Genomic DNA, 16,614 nt, shown 5'->3' with positions numbered 1-16,614 from the left:
TGTCAAAGTATATGCATTTCATTTGTGCAACTGCAAGTAAACTCAGTCTGATGTCTGAGACTTGCCTTAAACTTGTAGTGAGGGAGAAAGAAGGAGTTAGGTGTGTTGAGGTTAAAAGTCTTCCAGACTTCAAAAGGGAAACCTCACAGAGCTGTATTGTCAGAGACAGCAGATCATCACCTGCAGAGTCCACAAGGGTGTTTCAAAAGCACTCTATCTGCACTTCAACAGCGTATTCCACATTTCAACACAGAATAATCTGGATTATGTGTCGTGTTATGTTGCATTGTGTAGCGCCCACAAGCTTGAAGCGCGGCACCCCAGCAAAGCTGCCTTCGAATGAATTGTGAAATACTTTGGGCATTACAGCATCACAAAACCGCAGGAACGTTTTCATTACTCGCCGGGGCTTCCGGAGCGCTCTTTGCACCTGTATTTACAATACCCAACATCTGTTCCCGGAGCTAAAACACAGCAATAATATGTGCTCTTGAAGTGCGCACACACAAACACACAGAGATGACAAAGACAAATACACGTGCTCGCACACTCTAAACACGCGGAAAACGTGTGCAGGCATAAACACACATGCGCACACACACACACACATACAGTACATGGTGGAGAACGCACACACAGCTGTCACTGGGTAAAGGTAAGTGCCGGGGTTAAGGAGTACAAGCAGCACATTTCCGGATTTTATAAACAGAGGCCTCAAATAAACTTCACATGCTGATCCGACTGATATTTATGTGACCTGTCCTGAAATTCCTTAAGTGTCTTTAAAAGGACAAACGAGTTGGGAAAAGCACTTTATAAGGCAAGGCTGCCGCTGTAAACATCAGCAAGCATTTAGCACTGTTTGGTCCATTTAGTCTTCCACTGCAGAATTTATGTCAAACACATAAAACTCGGCTCATTTTTGCTGCCGTTTTTTTCCTCCTCGTTTCTACACAGTGGAGTAACCTCTAGTCCCCATTTCCTGCGTCTGTTGACCGTGAAGATCAATAGTTTGGTTTAAAAAAAAAAGGCTCAAGTACTCAGTATTTAGGTTTAGGGGATTTTCACTAAGCGTGTTGGCCAAATCAATTTGCACATTTGCTGAGTAAATCATTTTGGGCGGTTTAGTCTAAGTTGGGAGAAGCTGATGCTAAATATCGAGCCTGATCTGTGGCGTCAAATAACCGGGTAACCGAAAAGCTTTCAGCTGACACACTGCAGAGTTTCGTGTTTATTATTCCACATAATCAATTTTACTGGCCCTTTTTGTTCCAGTGGGCTTCCCCTGTTTAGAGCGGCTTGTAAACAGTGTGTCCGGATGTGGCACAAACCAAACAAGCACACATAGGCATCGACACTCGAACAAACACGCACACTCGTACACACAATTTGCACTGTTTAGACTGTGGAAATGAGTCATCTGCTAGCACCGGGATCAGTTGAACGCCAACAGGACGACAGAGAGACGCCCAGAGTCTGCGAGGCTCCACAAGACCACATGATAGCTTCCAATACCACACAGAACACCTAGAGGGATTCATTATAAAAAGCTGTTTTGTGTAATCTCTGCCGAGCTGGGAACAGGGTCAACGTAACGTTTAGGGAAATAAGATCAGTAAAAATCAGTGCCTTTGTGGTTGTATTAGAGGAAGTCTTTGTCAGGGATCTTGAGGAAAAACACAGAATTACAGCACCCTACGTTGGCCGTCTCTCTGTTTGAATCAGCACATCGCCTCCTTTATCCGTTTTTCTACTTCAGTATACAAATAAATACATTCAAAGATGCTGGCTTTGCCTTTCGGATCCAAATCTTTACATTTTAACATACTAGCTCCTAAACTTTTGGCTTCATCAATTCCTAAAAGACTGTGTTGTCTACTTGTGGCTTCTCATGACAGGCAAAACATGAAAAACTTTGCTCCATTTATCAAACTTCTGAACCACAAGACAACAGGTTTGAAATGAATATTATCTTTTGAGTAAGATATTGCCAAAATGTCATCTATCCTAGCGAGGAACGGGGGAAAAAAAACCCAGAAAGACCTGTCAGATTTGAACAATTCATGAGTGATGCACTGTTTGATCAGGAAAAACAATCAAATCAAAGCTTAAAATCGGCTTCACGTCATTCTGCATTCACTCAGATGCAGCTGACGGACACATGACACCGTGTTTACACGGCGCAGATAGGAAATGACGAGAGAGAAAGACAGTAAAACCAAACATATTTGATCAATAAAATAAACACAGCATGGCTCAAAAATGACACACAGAGGATCAAGTTGTTGGACGACACATTGAGCACACTGAAGCATCCTTTTAGAGTGGATGTGCAGAGTAGTGTGAAAAACAAAGATTGTGGAGGCTGTAAAAATGCAAATAGTTATATATCTAGAGCATGTGGAGGTTCCTTGTTCTCTTCTAATATTGATGGGCACTTGTGCATACTTTTTTTCCCCCCATTTTTTTAAAAAAGAGATTCAATTTTCTTCATGTTATTGACATTTTTGGACTCTTTCTACCTAAAACCTTCTAGAAAAATAAGCTCACAGTGAGTAAAAATGTAATAGGAGCAGAAATGCCCAGATACTTTGAGATTTATCCTTACTCTGTTCACATGGTAGACAATGTTGTTTATTGTAAAGACATTGTTTGGAAATACTATTTACGGATGAAGGATGCAAGATCTGTACCATCTATAATGTTGGATCGTCGCCCAGCTCTTGTTCTGATGTTAAGTAAGTCTATTCTCAGAGTCTCAGATCTTAAACTTTTTTATTTAACATATAACATTAAACAAATGTTAAGCTTGATAATGGTGGCTTTGCCTATATATATATTTTTTTTTTACAGCACATCAGAGTGCTTCGTCTTGTTTGAATACAATCTCAGCGCAGAGCAGCAGGTCTGCAGCTCAACAGCAATAAAACGCAGGATTTCTGTAATGGCTCTATCTATGTCAGCCTGTCCCGTAACAGTCCGCTCGCCGACACACGTCTGACATAAAGCCGAGTCAGAATGACGTGACGGGGAGCTACATCAGATACAACTGAAACGCTGTCAGAACAATGTTTATAAATAGAGTTAGTGCCGTGCTGGCTGTACATTTTTCTGCTGTGACTAACACAGTCCAGCAGATCATCTTAATGTGTACATAAATCTGTCAGCTTGCATGAAACTGTGATGAAAGCCACGTCCTCTTCAGACAGAAAACGTTCTGAGGAGAAGTGAGTTTGATCGGAGGTCAGCATCCACAACTGGACAGAAACTAAAGAAGAAGAAGAGAAGCTTTAACTCTTGTGAGCTGTTTGCAAAATAAACTTGAAAATCCTGACTGTTAGGAAAGTAAATATTAAAATAGAGAAAAATATATCATTTCAGGCATATCTGGCAAAGACTGTCCAGCAGTTGACTGTTTACCTCCTTGGAAATGTCAGATTTGCCCACTAGAGGTCCTCATTCAGGGCTACTGCAGTTCAGCTTTATAAGTGGGATTTGTTTTGTCCTGCAGCAATGAGAAGAGAAACTCTGAAATGCTATTCTACACTTTATTCAAGTGTAGAATTCTGACATATTTGTACTGTAATTCAGCTTTTACATTTTCGTTGTTCCAGTGTAAACACTATTTCTCTTCAGAAGCTATTACATTATCAAACATTATCAAAGCACCAAAAATGACTCAAATTTCAAATCTGATCTTCATCTGGAGCAGTGGTTTCCAAGCTGGGGGTTGGCGATCTGCATGGGGTCTCAAGACAAAATTGTTGAGAACTCTTTTGCAACACAAATATCCATCCATCCATCCATTTTCTATACACCGCTTAATCCTCACTAGGGTCGCGGGGGGGCTGGAGCCTATCCCAGCCGACTTAGGGCGAAGGCAGGGGACACCCTGGACAGGTCGCCAGTCTATCGCAGGGCCACACTTAGAGACAGACAACCAAGCACACTCACATTCACACCTACGGACAATTTAGAATCACCAAATAACCTCAACATGTTTTTGGACTGTGTGGGAGGAAGCCGGAGAACCCGGAGAGAACCCATGCTGCATGGGGAGAACATGCAAACTCCACGCAGAAAGATTCCGGTGCCCCCACCGGGACGCGAACCGGCAACCTTCTTGCTGCGAGGCAACAGTGCTACCAACTGCGCCACCTTGCAGCTCCACAAATATAGATTTTCTAACTTTTCACGTATACATCTTTTTACTAGCGACACCTGCAGCGTCCGTATAGGAAAACAAGATGGTGAGCTTTCATTTTGGGGTCGTTACCTTTTTAGTTTTTGGACTCTGTGAAACTTCAACGAGTTTGTGTAATGAGGGTAAGATGACAGCTACGGATTACAATCAGCTCTGTAAAGGATAAAGTTACTAAGCAACCGTCTGGTGGTACTGGCAAATAAACGGCAACAAGGGGATCAGGACAAGCAGTCATGTTCTGTATACAGGTAGTTTAATTAAAAAAATCTGTTTAATACTTGCATGGTAGGCTACATCAATGTATTCTGCGTGTGAACAGTACTGCAGAGCATGCGCACTATTGCCCTTTGTAGCGTAGCCACCGCACAAACACAAATCAGGGCAGCATGTGAACGTCCGTAGAAGAGTCTGCAAAGAATTGTTGAAATTTGGGTCACGTTGACCCCAGCAGACCTGTGCCTACTTTCAGATGTGGAATGTCTAACACGGGCCTCACACGCTGCCTGACTCACGCTAGTTTCATTGATGTAGTGAAAGCATAGTGATGCAGCAGCCGCTCGATGATCAGTCAGCATATGTTACATGTTCAGTGTAGCCACAGGGATACGTGTCCACAGCACGGTTTTTAGGCACATCAGACTGCCCTGCTAGGACATTTGACTGACATACAACTAGGTGGGTTACGACAGATGACTGACAGGTGCTCGTCAACAGGAATCCAACTCTAGACAACCACACAATCACTGGCTGCATCTTGTTGGACGAGCGCATCACTTGGGGGCTGTCTGCTCGTGGATTTCAGACATGGCAGCTCGTTTGGAAACTTCTGCTTGTGTTGCAAAAAAAAATCACTAAAATGTGTTTGTGGAAGCGTTTAGGTGAGAAATAACCATTAGCTTAGAAGTTTTTTAGGAGTTTCCAGAGCGCTGGGTTATGACCGGATGCCCCTGAATTGCCTAAAAGCAGCTAACACCTCAATGCTATGCAAATAATGAGCAGAAAATGGTCTTTAAAACGCATCGCGACACGACCACTATCACTACCGCTTACATGGAAATGAAGAATCTTTTGCACCATTGGAATCTCTGCCAAGTAGAATGGAAATTCTTCTGGAGACTCCTGGTGGACCAATAGCTTAATTTTGGGTTGTTTTATTCCTTCTTTTGATCACCAGTTTCTCTGTATTTACTGAGAAAAAACAGACTACAATATATACTGATAATGACTTCAAATGTTTTTTTTTTTTTAAATCAGGTCTTCATCAGGAATTTGTAATTCTTCCTTTTTCCGTTCAGAATGGTACAGAACAGATCTGCTTCTACCCCAAACAGCCAGTTAAACACGACGGTGCCGTCTTAATACTTAGATACATTCCGGCTTTTTTCTCTCTCCAGGTTTAAAAATCCTTCCTTTCATTAAAGGATCACGGCGTTCAACCTGGATTCCCTCGGTCAGTGCACATGATGTAAAGCAGAGATCTTCTTAATAATTTGTGCACTCAGTGACGGCTTAAAAGGGATTTGAGGTGACCTCGATGAAACAGACTTTAATAGATCTGGTATGAGTGTGCTCTTGCATTACATTACATTCGAAACTGGCCGATCCGTGATCAACTGTAATTAAGTGGCGATTATATAACACATCTGTCGTCAAGAAGTTGTTTCTGGGGCCCCGGTGCAACTCGGACTGGACAAACAAAAACTTCCCTAATGGCATCAAGATTTCCATCAATTCTTGGGCACACACAAACATGCTCACAAAGAAGAAAACGCACACACGGTCACTTGGCCTTGTCATCCTTCCCTCTGACTTTCCTCAGATATGAACAATTGATTTAAATAGTCGTATTCTCTGATCTATAAGCAGGCTGGTATTGTATTAAAGGCAGGATGTGGAGCCCAAACCTCAATGTGCTTCTTGTGTGTGTGTGCATCCAAGACAGAAGCCACCAGTGTGTATGCGTGCATGCCTTTCTGCAGCTGTGCAAGGTGGGGGATCTTTTGCGTGACCTGAGTGCGTTGCAGTCGCCATGATATGTCCCCTCGTTTCTATTTTTCAGGATGTGGTGCGTCGGAGCGTACGCTTCCCCAGCAGCTCATTGTTACCTGAGCAGCAGAAGGAAACAACTGCAGTTCCGACTCGCTGTGTTTTTGTGCCTCTGCGGCTTTTGTTCCTTTCGGTAAAGGCAAAAAAGGAAAAAACAGTTATCAATGTGCGGGTATGCGTGTCTGTTTTGTGTGACTATATGTGCCTATTTATGAGTGCTGAAGCAATGTGTGGCGGCAATGGTACAGGGGCTTGGTGGGTTTAAATCTGTACTCATAACCTTACGATGACAATAAGAGTCTACAAAGAATAAACACTTCACATTTTCTTATGTAAAGAACTGAGATAACCCACGAATGCAACAGAATGTTAAGGCCACACCTCAAATTTCCAGTGTGAGAAAGATGTAGAGGGGAGGGGGGTTTGCGGTGGTGTTCAATTATCTGACATCATTTCATTTTAATCATACAGTCACCTTTACAGTTTCTGTTGTGAGCTGAAGGTGAGAGAACGCTACAAAAGTACAGGTAATATTCAGCTGAACTATGAGTCTATGTTGGACCTATTACCTGCATTATACAATCGATTCCTCCTGCTGATGTCATGCTGTGTTCGTTTAGGCTGGATTGATGGCCATGATAGACGACTAAATGGCCAAGATAGCCGAGATGTCTAATAAATACAAAAGAGTGACAAATTAAAAGAAAAGTGGAGCTGCTAACCCCCATAGATCTGGTGGCTTGGGTCCACCTGGAGGAAATGGTCACTGCAGATCAATACAGAGATGCTCTCAGTGATGCCCTTTATCCTAAAATGAAGTGTTTCTAACCTGATGGCTGTGGTCTCTTGCCCCCATCCACAGGGCACAAGGGTAGATGAGTATGGAAATTATGTAAATCATATTTATCATATTTGCTTTCTGTCATTTCAGACATCAGAATTCTACAAAGAGCACATAAAACTAAGCAGTTTCTGAAATTTTAAATCACTATAGAATCGACTGCTGAGTGTTTAGAAAATAGTGAATGAGTGAAAGTCAGAGCAGCATATTTCAGGTAACCCTGGGACAGCACTGTATGCCAGGAGATTTATCATACAACGGCTAAGCAGCTTTAACTGAATTTGTATCTCATTTCACTTAATTTGTATTGAACTTGTATTTTATCTTAAGGAGCCAACATAAAGAAATAAAGCCAGAACTAATCCATTCGTGCTTTTGGAGCTCGTTCTTGTGTGGCATACTTGCAAAGGCCTTTTGTTTGTCTAGTGATTTTGGTTTGGAGATTTTGGGGAAAACGAGCAGAGTTGAACGGGGTTGGGGAGGTTGTTGTCTCCCTCAGGGGCGTGAGGAGGTTTCTCAGAAAACACTGCCAGTCACGTCTGGCCCTCTGTGGACAGTAAATCACGCTCTTTGCCGGAGTGCTTCCGCACAGCAGCCCCAGCTCCCTCCTCAGCTGGAAAGGCAATACGCCACGTACCCCAGGCGGTGGGACCACCCAGGAGGCATATGGGGTCACACACACACACATGCACAGAAAAACAAATAAGCATGTGGTCGTACAATCACATATACCCCCACAATCAAGCACATGCAGAGCAGATACACACATATATCAGCCAATACGCTTGTCCTCGGGATGTGAGGTGGGATGGTTTGTGGCACTAGGGGTGAGGGGGCACAGGAATTTCACAACAAGTGGTGGTTTTAGCGTTTTTTTCTCGCTGGGATCTGAATACCGCAGAAACTCCCGACTTCCTCTTTTGCACATATCAAAGGACGGCCTGGCTGACCCTCTGTGTTCAAAGGGTCTGTGGGCAAGTCAGACACTCCAAGAAAACATCTCAAAAACAGTTATAAATTAATTAAGAAAGAAATATTTCACCAGGAACAGACGTTTGGGAAAAGGACAACAGACAGAGGTTAGGTCAAGACAAAGAGGGAAAACAACATGAGGCCCAAAATGTACCTAAAGCTCAATAACAAACTGTCATTCAAATTTATTTGTTGGTTGGATGCCTCAGCCCACGAGGCAAACCAAACTACTAAAAGATGGTGAGCAATTTTGGGATGGCTGCCATGTGCAACTGTGTTTTGGTTTCCCAAATTATGTTGTTTTCGGGAAGTGCAAAGAGGAAATCAATGCGAAGAGAAACAGTGATGTTTCACAACAACTGCTCGGAGCAGCCATGGATGCTCTTCTGTGTGTCGGTGACGGATTGCTATATTGAAGTTTTATGACTTTATCAGAAATGATAGCTTGAAGCTACTCTTGAAACACAATGTAGTTCAAGACTTTGATTCTTTGAGGAAGGTACTTAAAAATCAAGACATAATATCTGATATTACCTTGACAGAAAAGGTTTTTGGTGTAATCATTTTATAAAGACACCAAGAAAGAGAGAAATAAGAGTTCATGTGAAAAGCGTTGCGGATCACATTTGAAACCCAGACTTCTCCTGGCACATGGTACCTGCAGATTTCTATGATTAGGAAACTTTTTTTTTTTTTCCATTCTAAAGCATTTTGACTTCCTACGTGACAGCAGGACAGTGTTTACTTGCCTGCTTCTTTGCAAACAGCTGCGAGATCTGCTCCAACGTATCCATGTGCGGCATCTGCCAGCTGTGTCAGCTCCTCTGTGGTTGCACTACACGGGACAGAACTCAGCTGCCTCTGCAAAATATCTGCACGCTCTGCAGCACCAGGAACTCCCACCTGTCATCACGCAATCAACAGCACAGAAGAGACATTATGGGACAGCAAATTTAATTTACGATCAGTCAAGTAACTGTGACAGAATATAGGAGGAACTCTGACGAAGCCCCACAAATGCAAACAGAAGCTTGTGAAGATAGTTTCAGCAGTTTGATCATTGTGATCATGGATCCTACAGACAAACAGCAGTTCTCCACAAATAGGTGAGTGCTGAATGAAAACACACTACTGTTTAAACACTCATGTTTGCTGTCCGGCCTGGTTGTTCGTACCTCCAGCTCCTTGTCAAAGCGTCCTGGCCTGCGCAGGGCAGGGTCGAGGGCGTGGGGCCGGTTCGTGGCCCCCAAGACCAGCAGCTGACCCGAGTGACCCTCCTGGAAGAAAAAGAAAGAAAGCAGAGATCTGGTAATTCTGGTGTAATGTGGCTGATATGTCATCATGCTGCTGTTGTAAATAATCCAGATGTGCCTGCGTTATATTGAGTGATAAGGTATATACCAATCAGCCACACCACCTAAAGGTCCCCCTGAAGCTCTGACCCATCAAAGTTTGGGCTTCACAAGACCTCTGAAGGTGTCCTGTGGTATCAGACACCAAGATGTGAGCTCCAGATCCTTTAAGGCCTTAAAGCTACAAGGTAGAGTCTACATGGATGAGACTTGTTTCTCTAGCACATCCCACAGATAGTAAATCTGAGTGAGATCTGCAGAATTTGGGGGCCAAGTCAGCACCGTCAGCTCTTTTGTCACAATCCTCAAACCAGTCCTGACCAATGTTTGCAGTGTGGCAGGGAACATGATCCTACCAGTCAATGATGCACACCTACCAGGCCGCTCACATGACGAAAAAATAATACGTGATTCAAGAGACGAGGCCACTTTCTTCCATGTTCCAGTTCTGAAAGTCATCGTAGGTGCTTCCAGCAGTAGCCAGGGGTCAGCATGGTAACTCTGACCTGTCATAGCAAGCTGTGATGCTCTGTGTTCTGACACCTTTCTGTCACAGCAGCACTGAGGTCGTTAGCATTTTGTTGTACAATAGTTCTTCTGTGGGATCAGACCACAAGGGCAAGTCTTCCCAGTTGCCGTTTTGGAGTTGCATTGACTCATCCTCACGCTACCCAGTTTTCCTGCTTCCAACACATCAACTACAAGAACTGCCTGTTCACTTGCTGCCCAATATATCAGTTTGCAAAAGGATAATCAATGCTATTTACTTCATCTGCCAGTGCTTTTCATGTTGTGGTTGCTCAGTGTATATAAACATTTGCTTATATCCTATAGCTTACCTGACTTAATTTTCCCCAAAACAAAGTCAGTAACTACATGGTTACCTTATGAGGCAACAATATACGACTTTATGGAAGAACATTTCCTTTTAGGCTGCTGGGAATGTCATAACAACAAACAGTCAGTCAGGATTTCAAAGGAAATGGGCAAGATGGTAAATTCTGGATTTGTCAGGGAAAACTACAGATGTCAAATGTTTAACAAGTCACGCTTTCGTAGATGCGTTTCTGAAAAAACAACAATGATATAAAAGTGTAGAACTGAGCAGATAATTGACATAAACTGGTAAATGTCAAGCTCAAGTCAAATCAGCTGGACTGGTTGACGTACACACATATTGCTGTTGAGTCAACAACATTAAATTTTCAGGTGTGAAGTAAAACTGCAGTGTGTACAACTTAATGAACACACTTTTGTGGCCATATCCCTCCCGTTTTCCGTGTTTCATGTGCTTAAGAAATTTTTCTAAGCTTCTGAGAATTTTTGGCCCCCGGTCAGATGCTAAACTTGGCCGAGTCCTGTGTTTCTTGGGGTGGTCCGCCTGCAAGATGAGAAATATATTTTCCACCTTTAAAAACTGCAGGGATAACTGAAACACAAATAAATTACAGTGCAAGCAAGAATGCTGAGGAGCAGGAAGCGCTTTCTCCACATTCCACAAACCGATCAGTGTTGATGACCTCTGGAAAACAGGCGGGAGCAGGGAGGGGTAGCTGGTGTATCTGTGTAACATCAGCAATCCGCGTGAGGGCTTTCTCTGCCGGGGAGACGTCGAGATGCACTTTGCTGATAAAGTTACGGCAAATTGGCAGCTCACGGCAACCTCGGGTGATTTCTTTCCCAGGCTCCCTTTGGGGGTGTGCGGGGTGGAATCGTCTTTTTTCTCATCAGGCACTAACACACAGCTCAGAGGACAAACGACACCCCAGAGATGCAACCCACAGTGTCTGAAGGCCGTCCAGCACGCAGAGATGGTTTCTGCATGACAATCTGCATTTCCAATGAGGACACATCCTGACAGAGCCGCATTCTGCTGCAGAAAGACATCGCCTAAAGTCATGTGTTTACAGAACAAGCAGCTGCTGGTCAGCGTTATGCTGACCGTCTCGCAATTATCAGTCTGATGCAACACAGACTATTGTATTGATTAAATAAAGGGAAGACATGTAAGCATCCTTTTAGAGCAGTAAGCAGGCAACATCCTGAAAGTAGGACACACTTAGGACACACCTTCAGTGCTTGGCAAAGCCCTTTGTACTGCACTAAACTGTATTAAAAGTGCTATATAAATAAAGCTAGACTGATTTTTTTATTTTAAATAATTGGACAAATTATATAAAGCTGGAAGAGAAGCCAAACTATAAACAGTACTGCCTAATCATTTGTGGAAGCTGACTACCAGGAACGTCTGTTTGCCTTTCTACTTTAATTATTACTCAACTGCACATATTAAATGAATGTTAAATGGAAAAGAGCTGACACGGTTTTAATCTAAGAGTCAACATCTAATAGACATTATGGTAGACAGTGAATAACTTACTGAACCAATGCCGTCCATAAGAGTCAGGAGAGAAGCAACAACTCGTTTCTCCACCTCATTCTGAGCTCCCTCTCGCTTTGGGCACAAAGCATCCAGCTCATCAATGAAGATTATCGCAGGCTGCCTGTCAAACCAAGTACAATGGGAGAGAATTCTAATTAGTGCTGCATTTTATTTGAGGAATATGTACTTTGAAAGATGACTGAAAATATATGAATTATTATTTTGTACATTCACTACTCTACTGGGTAAAGCAACTTGAACATTTACTATGATGTTCTATGACTGTGAGAAGACAGATCTATATTATTTGACGACAAAAAAGGGAATCAAACAGTGTTATGCATATAAAGAAATAACGTGTGAATGATATTTGTGCTACTTTATGAACACAGATAGCTGGATAGATTGGATTTACCTCTGAGACGCCTCAGTGAATATTTGCCTCAGCCTTGCTTCTGTTTCACCATAGAATCTGCAAAGACATAACACAACATGCTCGCTTTAGGTCAACTATCTACTTTCTTATTCATTCTCTGACTTCACATCATGTGTGAAGTAATGAGCAATGGCTTCCTCTCATTTGTACAGAACACATACTGCCTAATATTCTAGCAGAAAGAAAAAACGCGCCATATGACCGTACTTGCTCATGATCTCTGGGCCATTGATCACCGTCATGTGAGCTCCGACCTCATTGGCTATGGCTCGGCCGATCATCGTCTTTCCGGTGCCCGGGGGACCATACAATAGAACTCCTCTTGGAGGAGGGATCCCTGATTAGACAACAGTTTGCAATTAGATGTTTGATTTTTTTAATGCAAGTCAAAGCTTGTAAATAAATCTACATTGAACATCATACATAATAATGAGATCATAAAGGGCATCTGGCACTCAAATGGTACATTGTCAACTCTTCATGTAGACACGAGGGATAAGTGTTGTACGACCTGACCTACCAAAGTTGGAAAACAGCTCAGGGCGTTTCAGAGGGAGTTCAATGGTCTCTCTGATGACATCCAACTGGCTGCTGAGTCCCCCTATCATGCTGTAGGTGACCTTTGACCTTTTGTTGTCAGCATCAGGATCTGGCTGCCCTGCTCTGCTTTTAAAACTGACTTTGGTGGAGCATGAGAGACAGTAGAAGGTGTCTGTACTCAAAGCACCAGCAGAGGGTGCTGTGGAGACTTTCTCTGCCTGCTCTAAACTGAGAGAGCTCTCCAGACTGACTGCAGTCTCTGCTGGTTCTGCAGAAGGATTCTGGGAGTTGCAGGAAGTCGTGCAGGGAGCAAGAGGTGAGGAGACAGAAAGGAGGGCGGCTGGCCGGCGTGGGGTGCTGGCTGTAGGACCAGGCTCTCCAGGCGTGCTTGGTGCCACATCGCTGGTGTCATCCACAGTAAGCATGCTGAGCTGCAGGGAGAGGTCAGCTGCCGTGGAGTCCAGCACCGAGTTCATGACAGAGGACTCCTCTGTGTCAGGGCCCATTCCTGGGGGAGGCGCCGGTCTCTGGAGGGTGACGCCGTCCTCCCCTCTAATGGTCTCGACCCGGAGGCTGCATGACCGGCCAAAATAACTCAAGGAAAGGACATTTCCTGGCAGAATGATGTTCCCGACTGGTACAAGATAGAAACTCACAGTTGTTATTCCAGCAGAGGAAATGGAGAAATCTACTCAATAAAACCGCTATGAGACCTGCAATTAGGTTTAATTTAATTTTGTTGCAAAATTGTGCAAAAGTTCAGTTCTTAAAGTCTAAGGTGCACAATAATGTACAGTGTAGCTGAAAGGGAAAACAAGACCTTGCATTTACTACAACATAGTAATAAATTACACACCAAAACATCAACCTATACATAATAAATACGATATCCAACTGCTTTACAAACAAACTGCTCTGTGTATTCAGCAAATGGTTAAACATCTCATCAAGCTATTTAAAGACAGAGATATATATCAAAGCATATGTGTTCAATGCCATGCGCTTTCCACTGACATGTTTATAATCTTGCAGCTGTGAGATAAAATCATGAACTTACCCAAAGTCCTCAAAAAGAAGTTCTTGAATTCATCTGTGTCTAGTGTGTCATCTTTTGACCTGAATAAAAATGACAGAGTTAAGAAAAACAACTAAACACAAGTTTTATTGTTTGGTTTTTACTGCTCATGGATTATTGAGATTTGAGTTGCAGTTGCATGTTGTATCCAGCAGATGGCGGTCTTTACCTAAAATACACAACAATAAAGCCCAAGCACTTCAGTCAGTGACTGTAAAAGGGAGAAAACTATTATTGATATACCTGAATGTTGTTATAAAAACTTCCTCTCACAACACCTTCATCCAGTTGTATCTATTTGTATTGGGATTTAACATTTCAGATGCAGATGATCATAAATGATGTTTTTTTTTATTGCATTACTTTCGCTGTTTCATGACAATACAAATTCAGCGTCACTACAAACCTCCAGAACGACAGTTGAATGGGTTTCTTTTTCAGAAAAACACATAATCGTCATGAATATTGGATTTCTTGCATGACTGCTTATTAGACTGCATTAGTTTTTCTCAGTAAACTGGCAACTGTGTACAATTACTGCTGTTGTCTAATTTCAGGTACAGTGTAAATAGGGCACTATTTTCTTGTACTATAATAAGCAATTTCCTTGTAGTTTCAATTATAATTCCATTGACATTCACTCAATGAAAGTTAGGAGAACCTCACCTATTACAGAGAACCACTTCTTGAGCCTGGAGCACAGGACCTGTTATCGGGTGCAGCACCACCTCGTCTCCTGACTTCACTCTCAGGTTGTTCTGGGCGCACTTCTGAAGGCCGACTTTTCCACCTGGAAAGGAGGCAACAGGCCACCCCAAGCACACCTGGCAAACAAAGGAAACAGACAGATGATTATTAATAGCTAGTAGCTAAAGGTCAAGAAGGTGACATCCTGAGAACATGATTCATTAATATGAGAAGAGAAGAGGATACCTCTTGTAGTCCTGTGGGGCTAGTCAGCAGGACTGGTCTCCCGATGCATACATGGGCTGACTTCATTGAATTGAGGCCAAGTTGGGCTAAAGTTGACCTACAACTTTTTGGTGTTTTGTCATCAGCTGTGAAACAAATTAAAAAAAAAAAATAAAAACGTGATTAAAGAAAAGGAAGTAGAGAAGTGTTTGCAGTAAATCAAAATATCCATCCTGAATATTTCATGTTAAACATTAAAATCTTTTAAATGCTGTAGCTCTTCCCAGCGATGATCTAATGTCTTCTAATACTGCCGAGTACAACAAATGATAGCATTGCATTTCATGGACAATCTCATCATACTACTGAATGTAAAATTTTACAATAACAACTTCTCCACGTTTGACAGTAAACAGTTGTCCACAAACCAAAAAAACAGCTGTTCACAAAAGAACTAGATTACAACAACTTAAGGCAGTTAGCATTTGATGAGTGGTTGGGGCTGATCATGTGTACTGGAAACTGGCTCTATTCTGGGTATATCCGATAAACACTGCTACACACTTTGAGATTTTTGGCCAGAGGTCTTTCGTCTGTTCCAGGAAACCGGTTGAAAACTAAAGGGGTCAGAGTGTTTGTAGTTTGGGTCCCAAGGCTCTTGCACGATCTGCTCGAGAGATCAGAATGGCTGAGTCAATGAGCCCCTTTGAATTACTTTTGAAAACATACTTTTATCGGAGAGCTTTTACTGAATTTACTCTAGTCTAAAGTTATTTTGAGTGGTCTTTAATTTCTGTTCAGGATGTTTTACCTTTTCTAACATTTTTGCAGCCTGGTGAAGAACTTTTTGGATTTTGTAAAGTGCTCTAGACATAAAGATTAATATTGGCAGTAGTAGTAGTTGTGTTAATATAATGATATTAGTATTATTATTAAAAATATTATTTTAAGTTATTAATACCTGCTGGTTGGTGGAAGCACTGGTTTGTTAGATGTAAGAGACATGGACATATTTTCAGGATTTTTCACTAGCTTTCAGCTCTAAAGGATGGACTAACAGTTTTTCCAAGTCTGTCTCAAAATGCCAGTCAGGTACCCATGTGAACACATACACAATCTTTACTTATCATTTCTCCTGTCCAAGCTGGACATCAAAAGATGAGCACAAAGTGGAAATTTCCCCTTAAAAATACAGTCAGTCCTGGTAGACACAAACTTGATTTGTCTTTTATCTTACATATAATCTGCTTAAGTAAGTAAAGAGACAAAACTAAGAAACGCGTCCCTCAGTGATGCAGAGGGAGCAGCATCCAGCAGCATCCAGCAGCATCAGTGAGTGCAGCAGGGACCGCTGCAGAGCTTCCATGTTCATACTGCAGATAGCTTCATTTTCTGAGGACATGTGACTACGCTACAACTTATCTATGTACCAAAACATGTTAATCATTTGGGTTTGTGTTCCAAAGTCTTACCTTTTTCAATGAAATCGATGACAGTGAAAGAGTTTGGACTTTTGCAGCGTCCCCCGTCCAGGCCAGCTGTTTGCGGGCTTAAAGAGTCATTTGAGCCCTCCTTCAGTACAACTGAACTATCCCCTTCACTCGCCTTTTTCGATTTGCTTTTATTTTTCTTTGAAGACATTTTAATAGTAAAAACTTTCCCCACGTGAAAGTGCAAACATGTGTAAACATGGAGCGGCGTTGTAAACTTCCTGGTTAAAGTTTAGTCCCGCCTTCTTTTACCGTAAATCCTGTTATGTCCTGCAGACGTTTTACGGCAGCTTTTTTTTTCTTTTTTTTTAAATTTATTATTCCATTAACTATTCTAAATGTGTGTTTTATATAGATTTGATT

General features: G+C 42.3%; 1 protein-coding gene across 1 annotated transcript in view; it reads right to left on the bottom strand.

Moving 5' to 3' along the window:
• The window catches only part of afg2a (AFG2 AAA ATPase homolog A), a 125,787-nt gene extending 109,366 nt beyond the window's left edge, over positions 1-16,421 (bottom strand). The window contains exons 1-10 of the mRNA XM_008291100.1: positions 16,234-16,421; positions 14,783-14,907; positions 14,516-14,673; positions 13,832-13,890; positions 12,755-13,408; positions 12,442-12,571; positions 12,214-12,270; positions 11,796-11,919; positions 9,239-9,340; positions 8,813-8,966 (exon numbers count right to left, since the gene is read on the bottom strand). Coding sequence (XP_008289322.1) covers positions 8,813-8,966; positions 9,239-9,340; positions 11,796-11,919; positions 12,214-12,270; positions 12,442-12,571; positions 12,755-13,408; positions 13,832-13,890; positions 14,516-14,673; positions 14,783-14,907; positions 16,234-16,402 — 1,732 coding nt within the window. The 5' untranslated portion in view covers positions 16,403-16,421. The remainder of the gene's footprint in view (positions 1-8,812; positions 8,967-9,238; positions 9,341-11,795; positions 11,920-12,213; positions 12,271-12,441; positions 12,572-12,754; positions 13,409-13,831; positions 13,891-14,515; positions 14,674-14,782; positions 14,908-16,233) is intronic.
• Positions 16,422-16,614: the final 193 nt, after the last annotated feature.

Source organism: Stegastes partitus, unplaced genomic scaffold (genome assembly GCF_000690725.1).
Source record: "Stegastes partitus isolate 25-593 unplaced genomic scaffold, Stegastes_partitus-1.0.2 Scaffold16, whole genome shotgun sequence".
Taxonomy (NCBI): domain Eukaryota; kingdom Metazoa; phylum Chordata; class Actinopteri; family Pomacentridae; genus Stegastes; species Stegastes partitus.
This window is presented reverse-complemented; position numbering and strand designations above follow the sequence as displayed.